Source organism: Monodelphis domestica, chromosome 7 (genome assembly GCF_027887165.1).
Source record: "Monodelphis domestica isolate mMonDom1 chromosome 7, mMonDom1.pri, whole genome shotgun sequence".
NCBI classification, from domain to species: Eukaryota; Metazoa; Chordata; class Mammalia; order Didelphimorphia; family Didelphidae; genus Monodelphis; species Monodelphis domestica.
This window is the reverse complement of record NC_077233.1, coordinates 68,190,401-68,207,307: the sequence shown is the minus strand read 5'-3', so window position 1 is coordinate 68,207,307 and position 16,907 is coordinate 68,190,401. Positions and strand designations below refer to the sequence as shown.

General features: G+C 37.8%; 1 protein-coding gene across 1 annotated transcript in view; it reads right to left on the bottom strand.

Moving 5' to 3' along the window:
* Positions 1–16,907, bottom strand: part of XYLB (xylulokinase) — a 287,508-nt gene that overhangs the window by 152,265 nt on the left and 118,336 nt on the right. The window contains exon 9 of the mRNA XM_056804817.1: positions 9,588–9,706. Coding sequence (XP_056660795.1) covers positions 9,588–9,706 — 119 coding nt within the window. The remainder of the gene's footprint in view (positions 1–9,587; positions 9,707–16,907) is intronic.

Sequence of the window (16,907 nt, the reverse complement as noted above, 5' to 3'; positions counted from 1 at the left end):
AACTGTTTTCAAAATGTTGTGACATTTTGTAGTCAGGAAGACATAGATTCAAAATATGGTTGTGATACATATCAATGCTCTATGACATAGATAAGTAACAACCTCCTTGTGGCTGAGTTTTGCTGTTCAGTAGTTTTTAGTCATGTTTAACACTTCATGACCCTATCTGGGGTTTTCTTGGCAAAGATACTAGAGTGGTTTGCTGTTTCCTTCTCCAGGTCATTTTATAGATGAGGAAACTGAGGCAAACAGGGTGAAATGACTTTCCTAGGGCCACACAGTTAGTGTCTGAGGCCAGATTTTAACTCAGGTCTTCTTGACTCCAGACCTGGCACTCTATCCACTGCACCACCTGGCTGCCCTGTGGCTTAGTTTATTCATATGTAAATTGAGGATAATAATAACAACAATAACTACCTCCCAGGGCTTATTGTGTCAAAAGAATTCATCAAATGAGAAAAAATGTAAAATGCTTTGTAAACATTAAAATGCTATATAAACATTAATTATTATTTTTTAAATAAATCCTTACCTTCCTTCTTAGAATCAATACTGTGTATAGGCTCCAAGGCAGAAGAGAGGTAAGGGCTAGGCAACAGGGATTAAGTGACTTGCCCAGGATCACACAACTAGGAAAATTATTATTATTAGTTACTCCTAAACCTCCTGTAAACTTCCACTTTTCCATTTTATAAACTTTATAAACTTCCACTTTATAACTTCAGTCTTCTTTAACTTAAATCCTCTCCATCTATTCCTTCACCCTCCACATTTAATCAGTTTCCAAGTCTTTTCAATTGTACCTCCAGAATTCCTCATATTTGTCCCCTGCTGTACACTTCTAGAGATCTTCATTGCCCTCTCTACTGTGGTAGCCTTCTACTTGGTTTCTGTATTACCAGTCTCTCCCCTTTCCAATTCCCCTTCCATGCCCCATATCTTTGTTGTTTATATTCTCCACTATCAAGAAAGAATCAAAAATGGACTTTTGTGAGGTCCTTAAGCCAGAAGGTTCTATCTTCTTCTCCTCCTTTGCCTTCCATATCCCCTATAACATAAGACTAGGCTCACGGCAAACAATAAATATCCAATGATTTAACTCCACCATCATTCCTGCTTCTAGAAAAACAAATAAAATGAGAGAGATAAAAATAATATTTTCTTTCCCCGATTTTGCCTCAGACCCAGAGGAAGTTGAAAAAAAAAAAAGATGAGCTTTTCCTGGTATCTGGAAGGAATACTTTGCCTCACTCAGCAAAACTCAGAATTGCACACCAGAATAAGACATATCTACTGAGGAAATAAATCTTTCCACTTTCTGCTACCAAAAAAAAAAAAGTTAAAGAAAGATATCCAGAGGCTATATTTCAAAGACAGAGATTCTCCAGAAGATTGTTTTAGCTTCTCCCTCCTTTGCTCCATCCCTCTCATAAGCCAGACAGATTGTGAGTATGTTGTGATTAAAGGTGCTTTTCTGAAAAAAAAAATCAATTCATATCTATTCCTTTAAGCTGCTGTTCTCATTAGCAGCTGCTTACTGAGGAAAGCATATCTTTTTTAGCCTAAAAGTGACCAAACCATGCTATAATGAAAAACATTATTTCATCCTACCTACAAATAAGCACACACAAATCCAGGAATTAAATAGTAATTTGTTATTAAAAATGAAGATTTCTTGTTAAATAAAAAGCATTATTTTGTGTTGAGACGGTTTTTACACATCTGTCCGATTCATTGTTGTCCGTCAAGAACACCTGTTTCACTCAGTGTCTCTGGCAGATGGTCTCTTAATTAATTAATTAATGCTTCAGATTATGATGATTTGGGTTAATTTTTCACATTGGTTTTGAATTTCTGTCCCTTTTCAGTTGAAATAGATTGCGTTTAGTTCTTGGCATATATATGCACTGCTTTTATATTTTCATTTTAATGAAAAACTCCTTGTAAAGTGTTTTATTAATGTTTGTTATGTCACAGTATTCTTCTAGATCCACCCCCTTGCACACACCTTATTCATCACCCCACTAATGAGTCTTCTAATGCAATAACAACTTTAAAAATTACACAAAACCAACTAACACAACATTCTACCCCCATACTCCATCACCTTGCCAGTGAAATAAAAGCATTTATTTACACTATTTTTTAAAGAAAAACTTTCTTAAGATCAATGCTTTGGTAACCTATTAGTGAACAGGCAAGGTACTAAAACCTTCATAGGCATCAGCTTCCTCATCTATAAAATGATGGTGTTGGTCCACATGGCCTTCTCAAGTCTCTTTTAAGTATAGATCATCAATCCTATGATCCCAATGATATTCTGTGACAAGGAAATCACTTTAAAAGACTGATATATATTAATTTAAGGTCGCCAAGGAATTCAGCTATGTAATTCCTAAATGAAAACTCAAGTCAGCAGTCAACCTTTTATGGAGTTTAATTACAACAGGAGGAAGAAAGGAATTAGAGATAGAGAGAGAGAAAAGGGAGAGAAGGGAATAGGACTTAAATACCCCTTCTGTTTAGGCTGGACCAAAAGGCCCAAGCCCTTAGATAGCTGGGGCAAAGAAAAGAGATCAGTCCCTATTACTCACGTGACCAAAATGGAGAAACAGTCTCAGAGGCCCCCACCTTCAGCTTCCTTCAGAGCAAGCTTCTCAGAGCACACTCCAACCACTCAGACAAACTCCTCAACCACCACCCCCTGAGTCTTCAGAGCCCTCTATCTTTAAGGAAACCATCCAAGTTCCCTCCCCTCAGTTCTCACATCTACCAATCACTGTCCATCAATTTCCCTGTGCCAATGGAGGCTCTAGCTTAACCCAGGACCGCCCAGAGGTCTCTGGCTTTGCACATGTCTGTTGAAGGTCATATTTTCAAATAATTAAATCTTTGATCCTTTGCTACAGCCCTTCCTAAATCCTGTTAACCTGAGTAGGGTAGAGATTGGAATAATTAAATTTTGATCTATGCTGCAGCCCTTCCTCAATCCTGTTAGGACTGAATAGGGTGGAGATTGATTCCAAGTATCTCCATTGTATCAATTCTAAAATCAATCATGACTCAAAGAAATTCCTGTTCTATGCTTAAGCATAGGTCAAAGTCCTTTCCATTGTTCAGCAAAAGGTTTCTGTCCTAAAGTAATCTTAAGAAGGGAGGAGGAGGAAACTCTCATGCCAATGGGGTTCACATTCCAATAGCCAAGACCCACTATCAATAGGAAATTTTTCAAGTATGAAATTTCCCAATGGTGAAATTTCCAACATTTATAAGTCTAAGAAATTTTGAGGTTTACAATTCATAAGTGATCAAAGTTCATCCCAACCAAAGGTCAAACAGGGAAAGTTAATGTAATAATATTGGAAATGCTGGACTCAATCTGAAATATATTTATATATATATATATATATATATATATATATATATATATATACACATACACACACACACATTAAAAAACCCTTACCTTCTGTCTTAGAATCAATATGTTTGTCATTTCCAAAAAGAGCAGTAAGGACTAAACAACAAGGTTTAAGTGACTTAACAGGGTCATACAGCTAGGAAGTATCTGAGACCATACTTGAACCCAGGACCTCCCATCTTTACGCTCAGCTCTCAAGCCACTGAGCCACCTGTCTACCCCCCAGTATGATAGAACAATATATGGCTTATTCTTTTCTGCAATCACTGTCCATGCTAATGTTCCTTTTCTCGGAATTCTTTAAAATAGAATTTCCCATATGTTCCCCAGACCTCTACTGATCTACATGAGAAGAATACCAAATATTCCTGTGGTGAAATTCTAGTTCTATACACAAGGACTACAACAATATAAATGGAAAGAAAATCCACAACAAAGCAATCTAGATAGTGATATTATAAAACTTTCCTCAAAGAAAATGCAAGAGAAGGCATCTCTTCCCCCTTCTTTGCAGAGATCAGGAACTATGGGTATGGAACACTGCACATTATGTGAGACTTTTTCAATATTTAGGTTAGTAGTTTCCTTCTTTTGGTTTCTTTGTTAAAAGAGGTGGCTCAGAGCAGAGTAGGAAGAGAAAGGTGTACTTTGGGAAATGTTTGTGGTATAAAAAAAGATACCAATAAAATTTATTTTCAAATAAAAATTTTAATTCGAGTAGCATTTTCCTCTCTAGAGCATTAGCCAAGAAATTGCATCTGTCTGAAAAGCAGCCGCCACTTTACTCCTCCTCTGATGTCTCATCAAGGCATAGAGATGACACAGAGTTCTCAAAGTCCACGCCAGTGGAACATAAGCTCTGGTAGGTTTTATCAAGCTGGAAATTATTTTATTAAGAACTATCAACTAGGTCTACCATCTAAGAACCAAGCCAGCTAAGTAAAGAGAGCCTCATTACCAGAAGGCTAGCCATGATGAATTCTCTGCCCCTGGTAACCTATAAAGTAGATAAAAATTGAAAAGATGGCTTTGGGCCCTGCACAAGCCCTTTCCATTTCCCTGGTGACAATGAAAAATGTTGGAGAAAGGGGAAGACGACAAAGAATCAAAGTTTCTAGATCTGTACATTTGGGTGTGTGTGTGTATGCGTGTGTTAGAGGGTTGACTTTGAGTCAAAAAGATCTAAGTTCAAATCTGGCTTCAGATTCATCCTAACTGTGTGACCCTGAGCAAGTCACTTAATCTTGTTTGCTTCTGTTTTCTCATCTGTAAAATGAGCTGGAGAAGAAAACAACAAACCACTCTGTATCTTTGCCAAGAAAACCCCAAATGGGGTCACAAAAAGTCAAGCATGACTAAAAATAATTAATAACAAGACTGCTCAATAATCAATGAAATTATATTCTGTGGTACATCATTATTGACTTTCATTGCTATAAATCAAGGATTCTTAACTTTTTTTGGTTAGACACATAATAGCTAGGTGAAGCCTATGGATCCCTCTCACAAGTGCCTTTAAATGCACAAAATAAAATGCCTAGAATTACAAAGGAAACAATTATATTAAAATACAATTACAAAAAATTTTAGTTAAAGTTAATTGCTAGAGATGATGGATGATGTTATCCAGATACCTAATCCCACTTAAGCTAATTCTAGAGCTATGTGGGGGTTCAGAAAGGACCTTAAAAAAAAGCAGACTCCCAGGAGCAAGAGAAAGCTAAACTTGTTAATTTAGCTCAATACTTAACACCTTCTGATAATGAAAAAAAAAACTAGGTTAAATTAGTTAATCTTTCCAATACAAGGCAATACAAGGCAAGGAGGGGTGGAGAGGGTGGAAACATCTTCCCTAGGTGAAGCCCCAGGGGCCAGCTAATTGTTGTTTAAGAAAAAATACTGGGCAGCAGCAAACAATTGCTGGTAATTTAGCTGTTTACAGTTTAAGGAAGAAAAAATAATAATAAATTTAGGACTTACCCATCCATGCAGGAAACAGACCAATAGCTATAGCTTGTGAGCTAATCTGCCCTTTTATCTATTATAAACTACCCTACCAACTTAGAGCAGAGTAAGAACTCCAAGCTCCAGAATTAGCTACTAAAGACCTGATTTAAGGATTGTTTTAGAGAGAGTAAAAAGTGAAGAAAATTAGGAAAATGAGGGTATTCATCAAACCTTTGTTGTCTGCCAAAACTGTAATAATTAAAATGGGTTGTGGTCAAATGAAGACTTATAAAAAGTTGTGGTCACCATTTATAATAGTTAAATATTGAGTCATAAGGTTGTTAGTAGCTTTATTACAGCAAGATAGAGATAGTAAAGAGGGAAATATAGGAAGGAGGTAGAAAATAATGCCAAGCTAAATACCCTAAATCTAGATCCAAGTGCCTCCAGACCGTGAGTGTGAATCCAAATGTGAATCTCACTAGCTCATGAGAGTGTCTCCAGCCAAGCTTTTCATCAACCAACAGAGAGCCTTCAACACACAAAGGTCTCCAACGCCCAAGAGGTTGAGCCACACCAGACTGAAACACTCAAGAGTGAGCTGTCCAAAAGACCTACAATGCTCACACAAAGCTAAGCCACAAAAGATCCTGAGAGTCCCAGGGGTTCCCACTTATATGCAGTTTTCTCCACCCATCAACTCTTCCCATCACATCTCAGGAACCAATCATAGTTTCTTCCTGGGCAGTGCCTGCAGGATCCACCTCCTGTCCTCTTAGGGTGTGAACTTTTATCAAAAGGATCCTCAAGTTCCTGACTGATTAAGTGAAAAGGGTGGAACATTCCAAGTACTTGATTAAGTTAAGATAAACAAAGGGGGTTAAAAATTCCCTTTCATACTGGGTGAGTCACTTAACTCAAATTGCCTAACCCTTACTGCTCTTCTGCCTTGGAATTAATATTGATTACAAGACAGAAGGTAAAAGTTTTTGGTTTTTTTAATGTAAATGGGAAATATTTAACAAAATAAATAAAAATATAATAAAATTGATAGCATTACATTTAAGCCAGTATATGAACTGCAGGGATCTTTATAGACAGTCTAGTTGCTGCCCTCCTCATCCCTCTAATTCTATATGAGTCTGAGCACTGCAATGTTGAGTGATTTGTCGAGTCATCTATCCCGCATGTGTTAGAGAGAGGTCTTAAATCCAGGTATCTTGGGCTGGGAGGCTAGCTTTCTCTCCACAATGCCATGCTACTTTCCTACTAGGGGATAGACAGAACATTAAACTCAGTCATCAATGATATATTTTGAACAGATATTACAGAGGAACAATTAACTGGGACCAGAACTGAATGAGAGAGGGCAAGTGGAATAGACTGCATTCGAAAAACCACATGGAGCCTTCAACAATTCTAAGATTTGCCTTGACACAAAATCATAATTTTTCAGCAGCAATATTCTCTCAGTGATAGTAATTATATGGCTGCCAATCATGACACACCATGATCTCTGAGGAATCTATACTGTGGGTGACCTAAAGAGCAGTGGGGCAAGATATATAGTAGGTGTAAGAAGACTAGTATAAGAGCAATAATGATTTGCACATAAGATATCATATAAATGATACCATTAAAAAACATGTAGACAAGAAAAAGAAGCAGGTGGGGAAGTTGGGTGGCTCAGTGGAGAGGCAGCCAGAGCTGGAGATGGGAGGTCCTGGGTTTCAATCTAGCCTTGGATAGTTCCTAAACTGTATGGCCTTGGGCAAGTCACTTAATTGCAATTGCCACACCTTTACCATTCATCTACCCTGAAACTCAGTATCCATTCTAAGATAGGAGATAAAGGTTTGTTTGTTTTTTTAAGAAAAAAAAAAAGAAGCAGGTCAGTCAGGAAGGAGGAATAATGGACTGTCCAAGTGTTGTACCTGCATCCGTAAAATATTTAAAGATCTAGCAGAAAGTCTCAAAGGTATTAGGTAGTTGCTATTTTCAAGATTTATTGAAGGGCATGGATAAGATTCGCATAGGTTGAGAAGTCATGGGTAAGTTGCAATCTGTACCAATAGAAGGAAGTATCCAAAATATTTAAGTATCCAACCATCAAAAGAAGAGAGAGATGAGGAGGTTTGGATGGATGCTGCCTAAATAAAGCACGAATCCCAGGGTGCTCTAATTGAATGGGGAAATGCAGAAGAGAAGGTACATACGAGATAGAAACTTTAAATAAACAAGCATCAGTGGGAGGCTAGACACCAACATTAATGAAAGGGCATGGTTGGTAGAAAGCCAACAAGCTAACGGGGGGGGGAGGGGGGGGGGAGGGACAGGGAGGGACAGAGTCCACCATTCAAACTCAGATGAGAACAGAAGCCAGAATTAGAAGTGAGAGTTGAGCACATGCTTTCAGCAGAGCAAAGGAGGGCTGAGCCATTCCTTTGCTGATGTTGTTTGCTTTCCTACAGTGCCCTGCATGGACCCCTGGGCCTTTGAACTACTTGTGAATTCATACTGCATTTTCCTGGCTTTGATCACTGGATAGTATTCCCAAAGATCATGTTTCATTTCTTGCTTGCTCTGTTGATTCCCCACCTCTGGCAGTGGATTGGGAATGTCCTGCTCATCTCCTCTGGGCTTTTTAACTCTCTAACAATTCGAATGGAGACTTTATAATCCCCCATTAATCCTGAGCACATGTTGGCCCCTACCTTCCTACTGTGTAGTTAGAGGTACCAAGATGGGCTGAGGATAGGGGTGGGATAAAGTGGTCACTGTCCAATACCTTGACTTACTGGAACCTATCACTATGCATTGACCTCCATTTGGAGTTTCCTTTGTGAGTAGGGAAATTTCTGTCTTAGAGTCAGGAAGATTTAGGTTCAAATCTCACCTCTGATGTTACACTGACCATGTGGCTGTGGACAAGTCACTTCATTTTCTAGTATCCTAGGCAACTCTCTAAGATTCTCTGTTCCAGAGTGGAAGATGATATATATTGTTAGAGGGAGTTTTTTCACTGAGAAGGTCCCTATACCAGTGAAATCAAAGGTCTACTTTGCTAAAAAAATTACAATTAAACCTCATTTTATGTGATCAAGATTGATGCATTTCAAGACCCTTCATATAAGTTGAAAATCATGCATAATAATTAACCCCATTATTTAATAAGTCTCTCTTATACAAACATGCCTAGGTACTTTCTGACTTTTTTTTAGGCTTATCAGAATTACCAGTATCACTCCTCTTGTTCTTTGGGGCCATTATTAATAACAAAATAACATCAATGGAACAAAGAGATACACCATTCTGATGCAGACGCAAATTGTTAGAAGCAAGAATTCTGAACAAAGACTAATGAGGGAATGAATATTTGGCGCACAACAATGTCATGATTCACACTAGCACTTCAGAGCAAGAATGAGTGTGATTGGGTGAAATGCTGCAAGACTCTGCTCCACCCAGGAAAATGGCACAAATTTAGCACATAATTTAAATTGTTTATTTTACGTATTTTTCTGCCTTTATTTTTTTATTGCCAATCACATATACCTGAATTGAGTGTGTTAAGTTCCTGTGAAATGAGGTCCTACTGTACTAAATAACAACAAAGCTCTAAGATGTGAAGTCTGATCAGACAAGGCTATCATTTTCTAGTTGTGTCATCATGTGTGTATGTTGTGCTTCTGTTATTCCAGAGCTTTCTAAAGGCAGGTTCCATATTCCTTTTTCTCCCCAATGCTGTACATTTACTTGGTATAGGGAAAGTGTTTAAACAATACTTACTGATAATCTGCACAATATGACATAAAGAAGAAGCAAGAAATAATCGATAATGTGTAGGACCTCAAGTCAGGAAGACCTATTTTCAAATCCTGCTTTGACAGGGCAGATAACCTTGAGTTAAACATGCATATGTAAGAGGATTTCTTTTTTACATGAACAACTTCTTTGAGGTGCAACTTTCTCATTTTAGTTGAACAGACATTTATCATAAACTATATTCAATGACTCTGATGTAATTGTGTACTACAGAAAATACAGTGCTTCTGTTTTCTCCCTAATTTTCCTCATTTTCTATAGAATTCTTCCACGTCTGTATAGGCAATGAAATTCTACTTAATGATTTCTCTACTTAAGCAAACCATATTTGTGCTAGAAACTATACTAAAAAAATAGCATCCGTAAGCTTTTAATCATTGAGCTGAACACATACCAGTACTGAACTCGAGGGTACCGCTGGTCCAAGTTTCTCCTCTAACTCAGGTGCACATGCATCAAGGCAGAGCTGGGACCAGGATTTTTTACGTATGTTCAATAAATTCATCCCAGAACCTAAGAAGTGAAGTTATGACAATATGAAATAATCACCTTAAAAATGACATTTTATTAAGCTATGTACAGTAGTGAGAAAACAAACAACTGTTGTGACCTTTGAGACTGAGCTTCTTTTTCACTGAATACACATAACTGACCTTCAAGTATGTAAAACACATATATTGACCATAGCCAATCCAAGCACAGGAAATTTGCTCAATTCCCATTGCTACCTCAAGGAAATTCCTTCTAAATAAGCCATCTCCTTCTTGAAAAGATCTCCAATTATTGGCATGACTCTCCCCCACCCTCAGACTTATACAGGGATGGGAGCTAGACTTGTAATTTCACTGGAAGAAGGAAATAATATGTTGGCCTCTCTTCTGCATCTTAGAGCCTAACTAAGAGTTGCCTAGAGCACTGAGAGCTAACTCAGCAAGTATGTGTTAGAGGCAAGCCTTGAACTTGAATCTTCTTGGATTCAAGGCCACCTCTACCCACAATGCCTTAATGATTTTTTTACTCACTATATACAAGACCTCTTTATACTCATCATATTTATATTGTTACTTATGACTAAGATACTATCCAAAAACAACTCCACTATTTACACATCTACTGGGAAAGTTAAAATGTTCCTCTGATTAAAGCCAAGAGTGCCCAGAAGTAAATTTTGATGTTTTTGAGTTTTTCAGGCATGTTTGAATTTTTGCATTAAATCCAGAACTTGTATTTATTTGAATTTATGTTTGAATAGTTTGAATGCCAGCTGAAGAAGTGACCAATTCCCAAGTGCTTTGGTTTATGTGCTTCATTCTTTATAAACTATTGCTTGTATTATAAGAAATGATAAACAAGAGGTTTCAGAAAAAAATGGAAAGATATGCATGAACTGATGCAGAATGAAATAAACAGAATGGGGAGAACATTGTACACATAACAACAATATTGTATGATGATCTGGAAAACTTATCAACTCTCAGCAATGCAATGATCTGGGACAATCCTGAAAGACTTAGGACAGAGAATGCTATCTACCCCCAGAGAAAGAACAGTTTGAGTTGGCTGGATGCAAGTCAAAGCATACTATCTTTCATATCAGTATATTTACAGTTTTATTTGGGGGGTTGGTTTTGTATGAGTGCACACTTACAGCAATGATCAATATGGAAGTGTGTTTTGCATGATAATAAAAAAATTTTTTAAAGAAAAATAAACTGTCAATGTAAAATGAGAAACAGTGGCAGGCAGGGAATAGTAAAAGCAATAGCAGCTTGGACTCTCAGTTTAAAGGCATAAGCATTCCATCTAGACTGGAGACTACTGAGCAAAATGAGAGAGATTTAATTGATATTGATTTCTTTGATATTTTGTATAATTGTCCTAAAGCAATGTTACAAGTTGTTTCCAGGTTGTTTTTCTCCCTTAGGTAAAAAAACTAAACTAGCTGATTGTCATGATTGTCAGCTGAAGGGTTGAATATTATTGGGCAATGCTTTCTTCACTGTTTTTCCCCATTTATATCGAAATCTCTCTTTATAGGTAGAGTAGTGTAGGGCAGTGACTATGGAGTAAGTCTGCCTATTGGGAGGGGCAAGAATGGCCGAAAAGCTGGTAAAACTGACATTCCAAGTGTGGGAGCCCTTGAAGAGGGAATAGTTCTTCTTTCTCTTACACAGTGAAGTCTCAGACAGGTGGTAAACATTAAAACAGGTTTTCTAACCCCTCCCTAAACCCACTTTTCCTCTTTCCCATTCTGTACCTTGGGCTCCAGTTTTCTCACCAGTAAAATAATGATAATGATGTCTGCAGTACCTACCTATCTCATAAGTTGTTTTGAGGGCCAAATGAGATAATGTTTATACAGCTATTATTATTTTTATTCTTCAACTAAAAATCTTTTCTCTTTGTAGAAATTTGAACTAACTAAACCTGATTCAAGTTCCCTGCTCTTTGGATTTTTGCCTTTAGGCTAACAGAGAATTCTCTGTTAATTACCTTCTTGTCTCCCTAGAGGGCAGAGGAAAGATTATTCATTAATATGCATCTCAAGTAACTAGTACTGTGAGAATCAGACTTCAAGAACTCACTGCCATGTAGCCAACCAGGTCACACAAAAATGATTCCCTTCCATTGCCTTCATTTCCAGTGCTCTCAATCAACAGCATTAGAGCACCATTAGTTCCTGTGCTTTAATTTCCTGCTGTGCTGGAAACTCACTTTGCACCTCTCTGTAGCAATACAGCTGCTGTGGATTTTGGTCATTCAAACGTCCCTAAGCAATGCTGCTATTTATGCTAGTGGACAGCTCCCAGCCTATGTCTCCAGTATGATGTATGTGCTCTTTCATCCTGCTCATATTTATTTTCTCTCTCCCATGCCATTTGCTGATTGTCACAGGACTGGAGAATCTAAGTTGGAAGGAACGGGCATTCATTCTCTCTATCATGAAGATAACAAATGATTAGCCAACCTTTGTTTAAGGTCTTCTAGTGTGAAGGAACAATATATCCCACCTTAGGACAGCTGTAACTGTTGGGAAGATTTCTTTACATTACATTCCATCAACTGCATCTAGTTCTGGTCTTTAAGGTAAAAGAAGAGTTGAGTTTAGAGGTTGCCAACCTAGGGTTTGTGGAATTTTAAATAATATGTTTATTATGGTATTTTGCATAATTGGTTTCCTTCATAATCTTATGTATTTAAAATAATATTCTGAAAAGGAATCCATAGGGTTCAACCAAGCTGCCAAAAGGGTCCAAAACACAAAAGAATGCTAGGAACCCCTAGCTCTAATTCTTTTCGGTAATATTGGCTCTCATGCCCCCCCATAAATGCTTTCTTCTCCAGGATAAATATTCCAAATTCTGGAAAAATTACTTGCTCACAGTGTCTAAACTGCCACTAGTACTTAGATATTTTGTTACTCTAGTTCATTACTCTCCCCTTTACATTAAGCAGTCCCTCTAATAATTTGGACAATATTTTGTTGCCTATTATAGGGGTTCTCTCTCTCCTTTTCCTTATTCCTCCCTCTGTCTCTCTGTCTTTGTCTTCTCTCTCTTCCTGACTCTCTTTCTTTCTCTTACATACATACATACACATGCATGCATTTTAAAGTAACATGACAGTAGAGGGCTGAGGGCAAGGGCAGTTATAACCTTTACATCTATGAGACAGAAAAATGATATTCTAGAGTCAAGGCTGGAAAGTGCTTCTCTCTCTTAGCCTTACAGTCCTACTTGCCTTTATTCCCCATTGCCCTTCAATATATCTGGCTGGTCACCTTGAGTTTGAGGTGGTTGTGTGTATTTGTTAGAACTCTCCTCTTTCCAATAGCAGGACATATGTTTATAAAGTCCTTTTGGTGATGACTTAGGACTCTTTTATACAATCTAACACAACAAACACTTACTAAGCAACTATTATTTGCATAGAACTAGAATTAAATGAACATTAATTGCACTCAAGGAGCTTACATTCTCCTGGGGAATCCCATACTCTTAAGGGCAGTGGAATATGGTAGAAAAAGCATTCTAGTATCTTTGCCAAGAAAATCCCAAATGGAGTCATAAATAGTCAGATACACCTGAACAACAGAAAAATGTAATGAGGTAGAGGCTGACACATGGGTTCTAGTCTTGGCTCAGCCACGAACCTTATGATGCTTTAAATGCACCTTTCTAGGCTTCAATTTCCTCATCTGTAAAATGAGAGCATTAGATGATCTCTAAGGGTCAGTCCAACCTAAGACTCTGTAATGATCTCTGATGTTATTTGCAAACTGATATTGTGGGGGGGGGGGGTGTTTCTTTTAGTACTTTCCCAGATTGAGAAGTTAACCTCATAGATCTGGTATTTCCAGGGTCGGGTTGTTTCCCAGAGAATTTGGTCATTTCCTTACTTGTCCCTATGGTTAATAATGACACCATTAAACCAAAATTGGGGTTCTTCTGTCTTCATATTATTGGTACTTAAATTTAATCTATTTTTTTAATCTAGCTAGCCACTTCCTAGGGTAATGACTTCCCCAGGCTCACTGCTTCCCTGCCTCCAGTGCATTTCTCACACTCAATAAAAGTTAACTGATAATAGTACATGATGGAGGCACTTCCCCTCATTTGTTTCAAATTTACTGTTAATGGTACAGATTCTTTCCTTCCCCACTCCCCACTTTCCTCAAGTTCACATTTCTGGAACTTTGACAAGCGTCCTAGTCAAAAGGCCAAGTAAAATGGCAACCAACGTTTCAGAAATCATATCAAAGATTGCAAAACCATTGTAATATCTCCATTATGTTTACACAAAAGCTCTCCAAATTCTTAAGAAGTAAAAAAAAAAACAGAAGAAGAAGAAGCCTTGTGATATAAACCCAGGAATTCTTAGGCAAATAAATCACTTCACTGACCTAAGCTTTTGTTTTCTTACCTGTAAAATGGGGACAATAATGCCTGTCTCATCTTCTTTAGAGGACTATGTAGTGAAGATCCAATGAGGTAATGCATGTGAAAACACCAAGGACTCTTTATAAATGGACCTATTTATAGCCGTTTATTGATGCTGTTGCTAGCTGAGGTGCTTAAGTTGACTATCTGAATGTTTCCCATTCCCATCTTCAATTGCGTATGCTGAGGGGAAAACTCTTGGAAGTTAAGTCATCTCTTCCACAAGAGAGCAGAAGGGTCTGGCACAGGTAGCATTTACTCAGATTAGCAGATGATTTACAGACCAAGAGAGAGTCAGTCAGCCTTGGGAAAAAGCCCAAGGGCCAAATCAGGAAACAATGGAGCATCCTATAACCCTGTTAACTAGTGATCAATTCAAAGGTCAAAATCCAGAACACCCAGAAAGCAAATAGATGTAAAAGGGAAGGCAGGAGGGGCAGCTAGGTAGCTCAATAGATAGAGAGCCTTGTACCTGGAGAAAAGGTCCTGCATTCAAATCTTGCTTCAGACAATACCTAGTTGTATGACCCTGGGTAAATCACTTAACCCCAATTGCCTAGCTCTTATTGCTGGTCTGCCTTAGAACAGATATCCAGTATCAATTCTAAGACAAGTTAAGATTTAAATTTTTTTAAAAGTAGACAAGATAATACAGGCCAATTCCTATAGCATATGTTGGGAGTTGTGGGTGGAGAAGAGAAAGAAAAGGAGCATACAAAACAAGGCAAGGAAAGCAATGAAAGGCATATTCTTTCTACAGCAGTGACATCTTGGCCATGCCCATGCGCCTCTTAGATGAAGTAAGTACAATTCTGGGCCAGGACATAAATCACAGCAGACTAAATGGTTAACACAGTTTAAAATGTAATTCATTTTGAAATTTTAAAACATATGGTGATTTGAAATGTATGCCAGGTAGGAAAATCCATATTTAATCAGAACTTTGAGAAATATTAAATCAGATTTTCTTATTCCAATTTTTTAAAAAAGGCATAACCTTTCAAGTTTTTAACTCGTCACCATCTATGGATGGTTTCCTTGAGCCCTTGCTTTTGTATATATATATATGGCTGGAGTTAATGAAATATGATAATTTGTGGTTTTTTTCTTTTAATGATCAGAAGCAGGTAAGTGCCTCAGTGTATAGAGGGCCAAGCCTAGAGATTGAAATTCAAATCTAGGTTCAAATTCTGGCCTCAGACACTTCCTTGCTGTGTATGTCTGGGCAAGTCCCATTGCCTAGCCCTAACCACTCTTCTGCCTTGGAACTCTGTGTATTGGCATATATGTTCCTTGGCAAATTTTTTGAATGTCACAGAATCTTGAACTCAATTCCTTCCTCTCCTCTTCTGTCCTTCCTCCTGCCCTGGACTCAGAAACACATTAATAATTCATGTTTATTTTACATTAGTTTAGTTATTACTTAATAATTACCATACCATAACTTCCTTCATCTAACATTACTGTTCAATAATTCATTCATGTCTGACTTTTCATGGCCTCATGGACTATCACACATCAATCCTGTCCATGAGTTATTTGCCATTTCCTTCTTAGATTAATTAAGGCAAAAAGAAGTTAAGTGACTGGCCAAAGGACACATAGCTAGAAAGTGTTTTAGGCTAGATTTGAACTCAAATCTTCCTGATGCCAGCACTCTATCCATCCAGCCATGTAGCTGCCACTTTCACCTAACATATACACATCCTAATGCCCCAATGGTATTTTCTTAAAGAAATACTAAGCTTAATAACTGATTCTATGCCTAATAAAGAAGTATTTGATGATGAAGTATCAGAATAAACTAATAGTATTCTTATAGGGAGCTCACTGAGAGGAAGAGAGAAAAAGAGAAAAGCAGAGAGAATCAGATAGATGACAAAATGGGAGAGAGACAGAGATAGATGAGAGAGACTGAGAGGGATAAAGACAGAGGCAGAGACTATGTTGTATAGTTAGATAAAATGGAGAAAAGGTAATAGCATCTCCAAAGTTTCTAACCAGGACATAGTTGTTATTTTTCATAAAAGGGAGAGGTTGATCCAGTGAGGTTAAAAGAGTTTCTTTACCACCACATCTCTCATTGCCACTTCTACTTAAGGAAACTGAGCCCTGGGGAAATTAACCCCAGCTAAGAAGTATGCAAAGATAAAAGAACTATGATGGGTTTCTGACCAAAACTTAGGAAACAGTTGAAATGAGAGACAAAAAGGAGACAGCAAAAGATAAGAAAATTAAAGTCTGGTTCGATAACATTCAATGAAGAGTAAAGAAGGGAAGTTAACAGATGAATTATAAGAAGAGACCAAATGGTCCTCTCCTATATGACCACTCTTTCTCACTTTCCTTTCTGGGATCTTTGTCTATGTTACACCCCTAACTATATATAGGTATCCCATGTGGCTTTGTCATGAGATTGCTTCTCTTCTCCTTCTATATTATTTCATTTGGCAATCTCATCAGTTCCCACAGCTTCAATGATCAATTCTATGATGATGATTCTCAGATCTGCATAATCAACCCTAACCTCTCTACCAAAATTCAGCCTCTCATTTCCAGCTGCCTATCAGACATCTCAAACTGGAAGTCTTTTAGGCATGTTAAACTCAACCTTTCCCAAACTGAACTCATTATCCTTCCTCCTAAAGCCCTCCACACTTCCCTATTTTTGGTCAAGAGCACCACCATTCCCCAGTCACTCAGACAAACAACCTAGGTATCATCCCCACCTCCTCTCTCTCTCTATGACCTCCCATATTCAGTCTGTTGTCAGT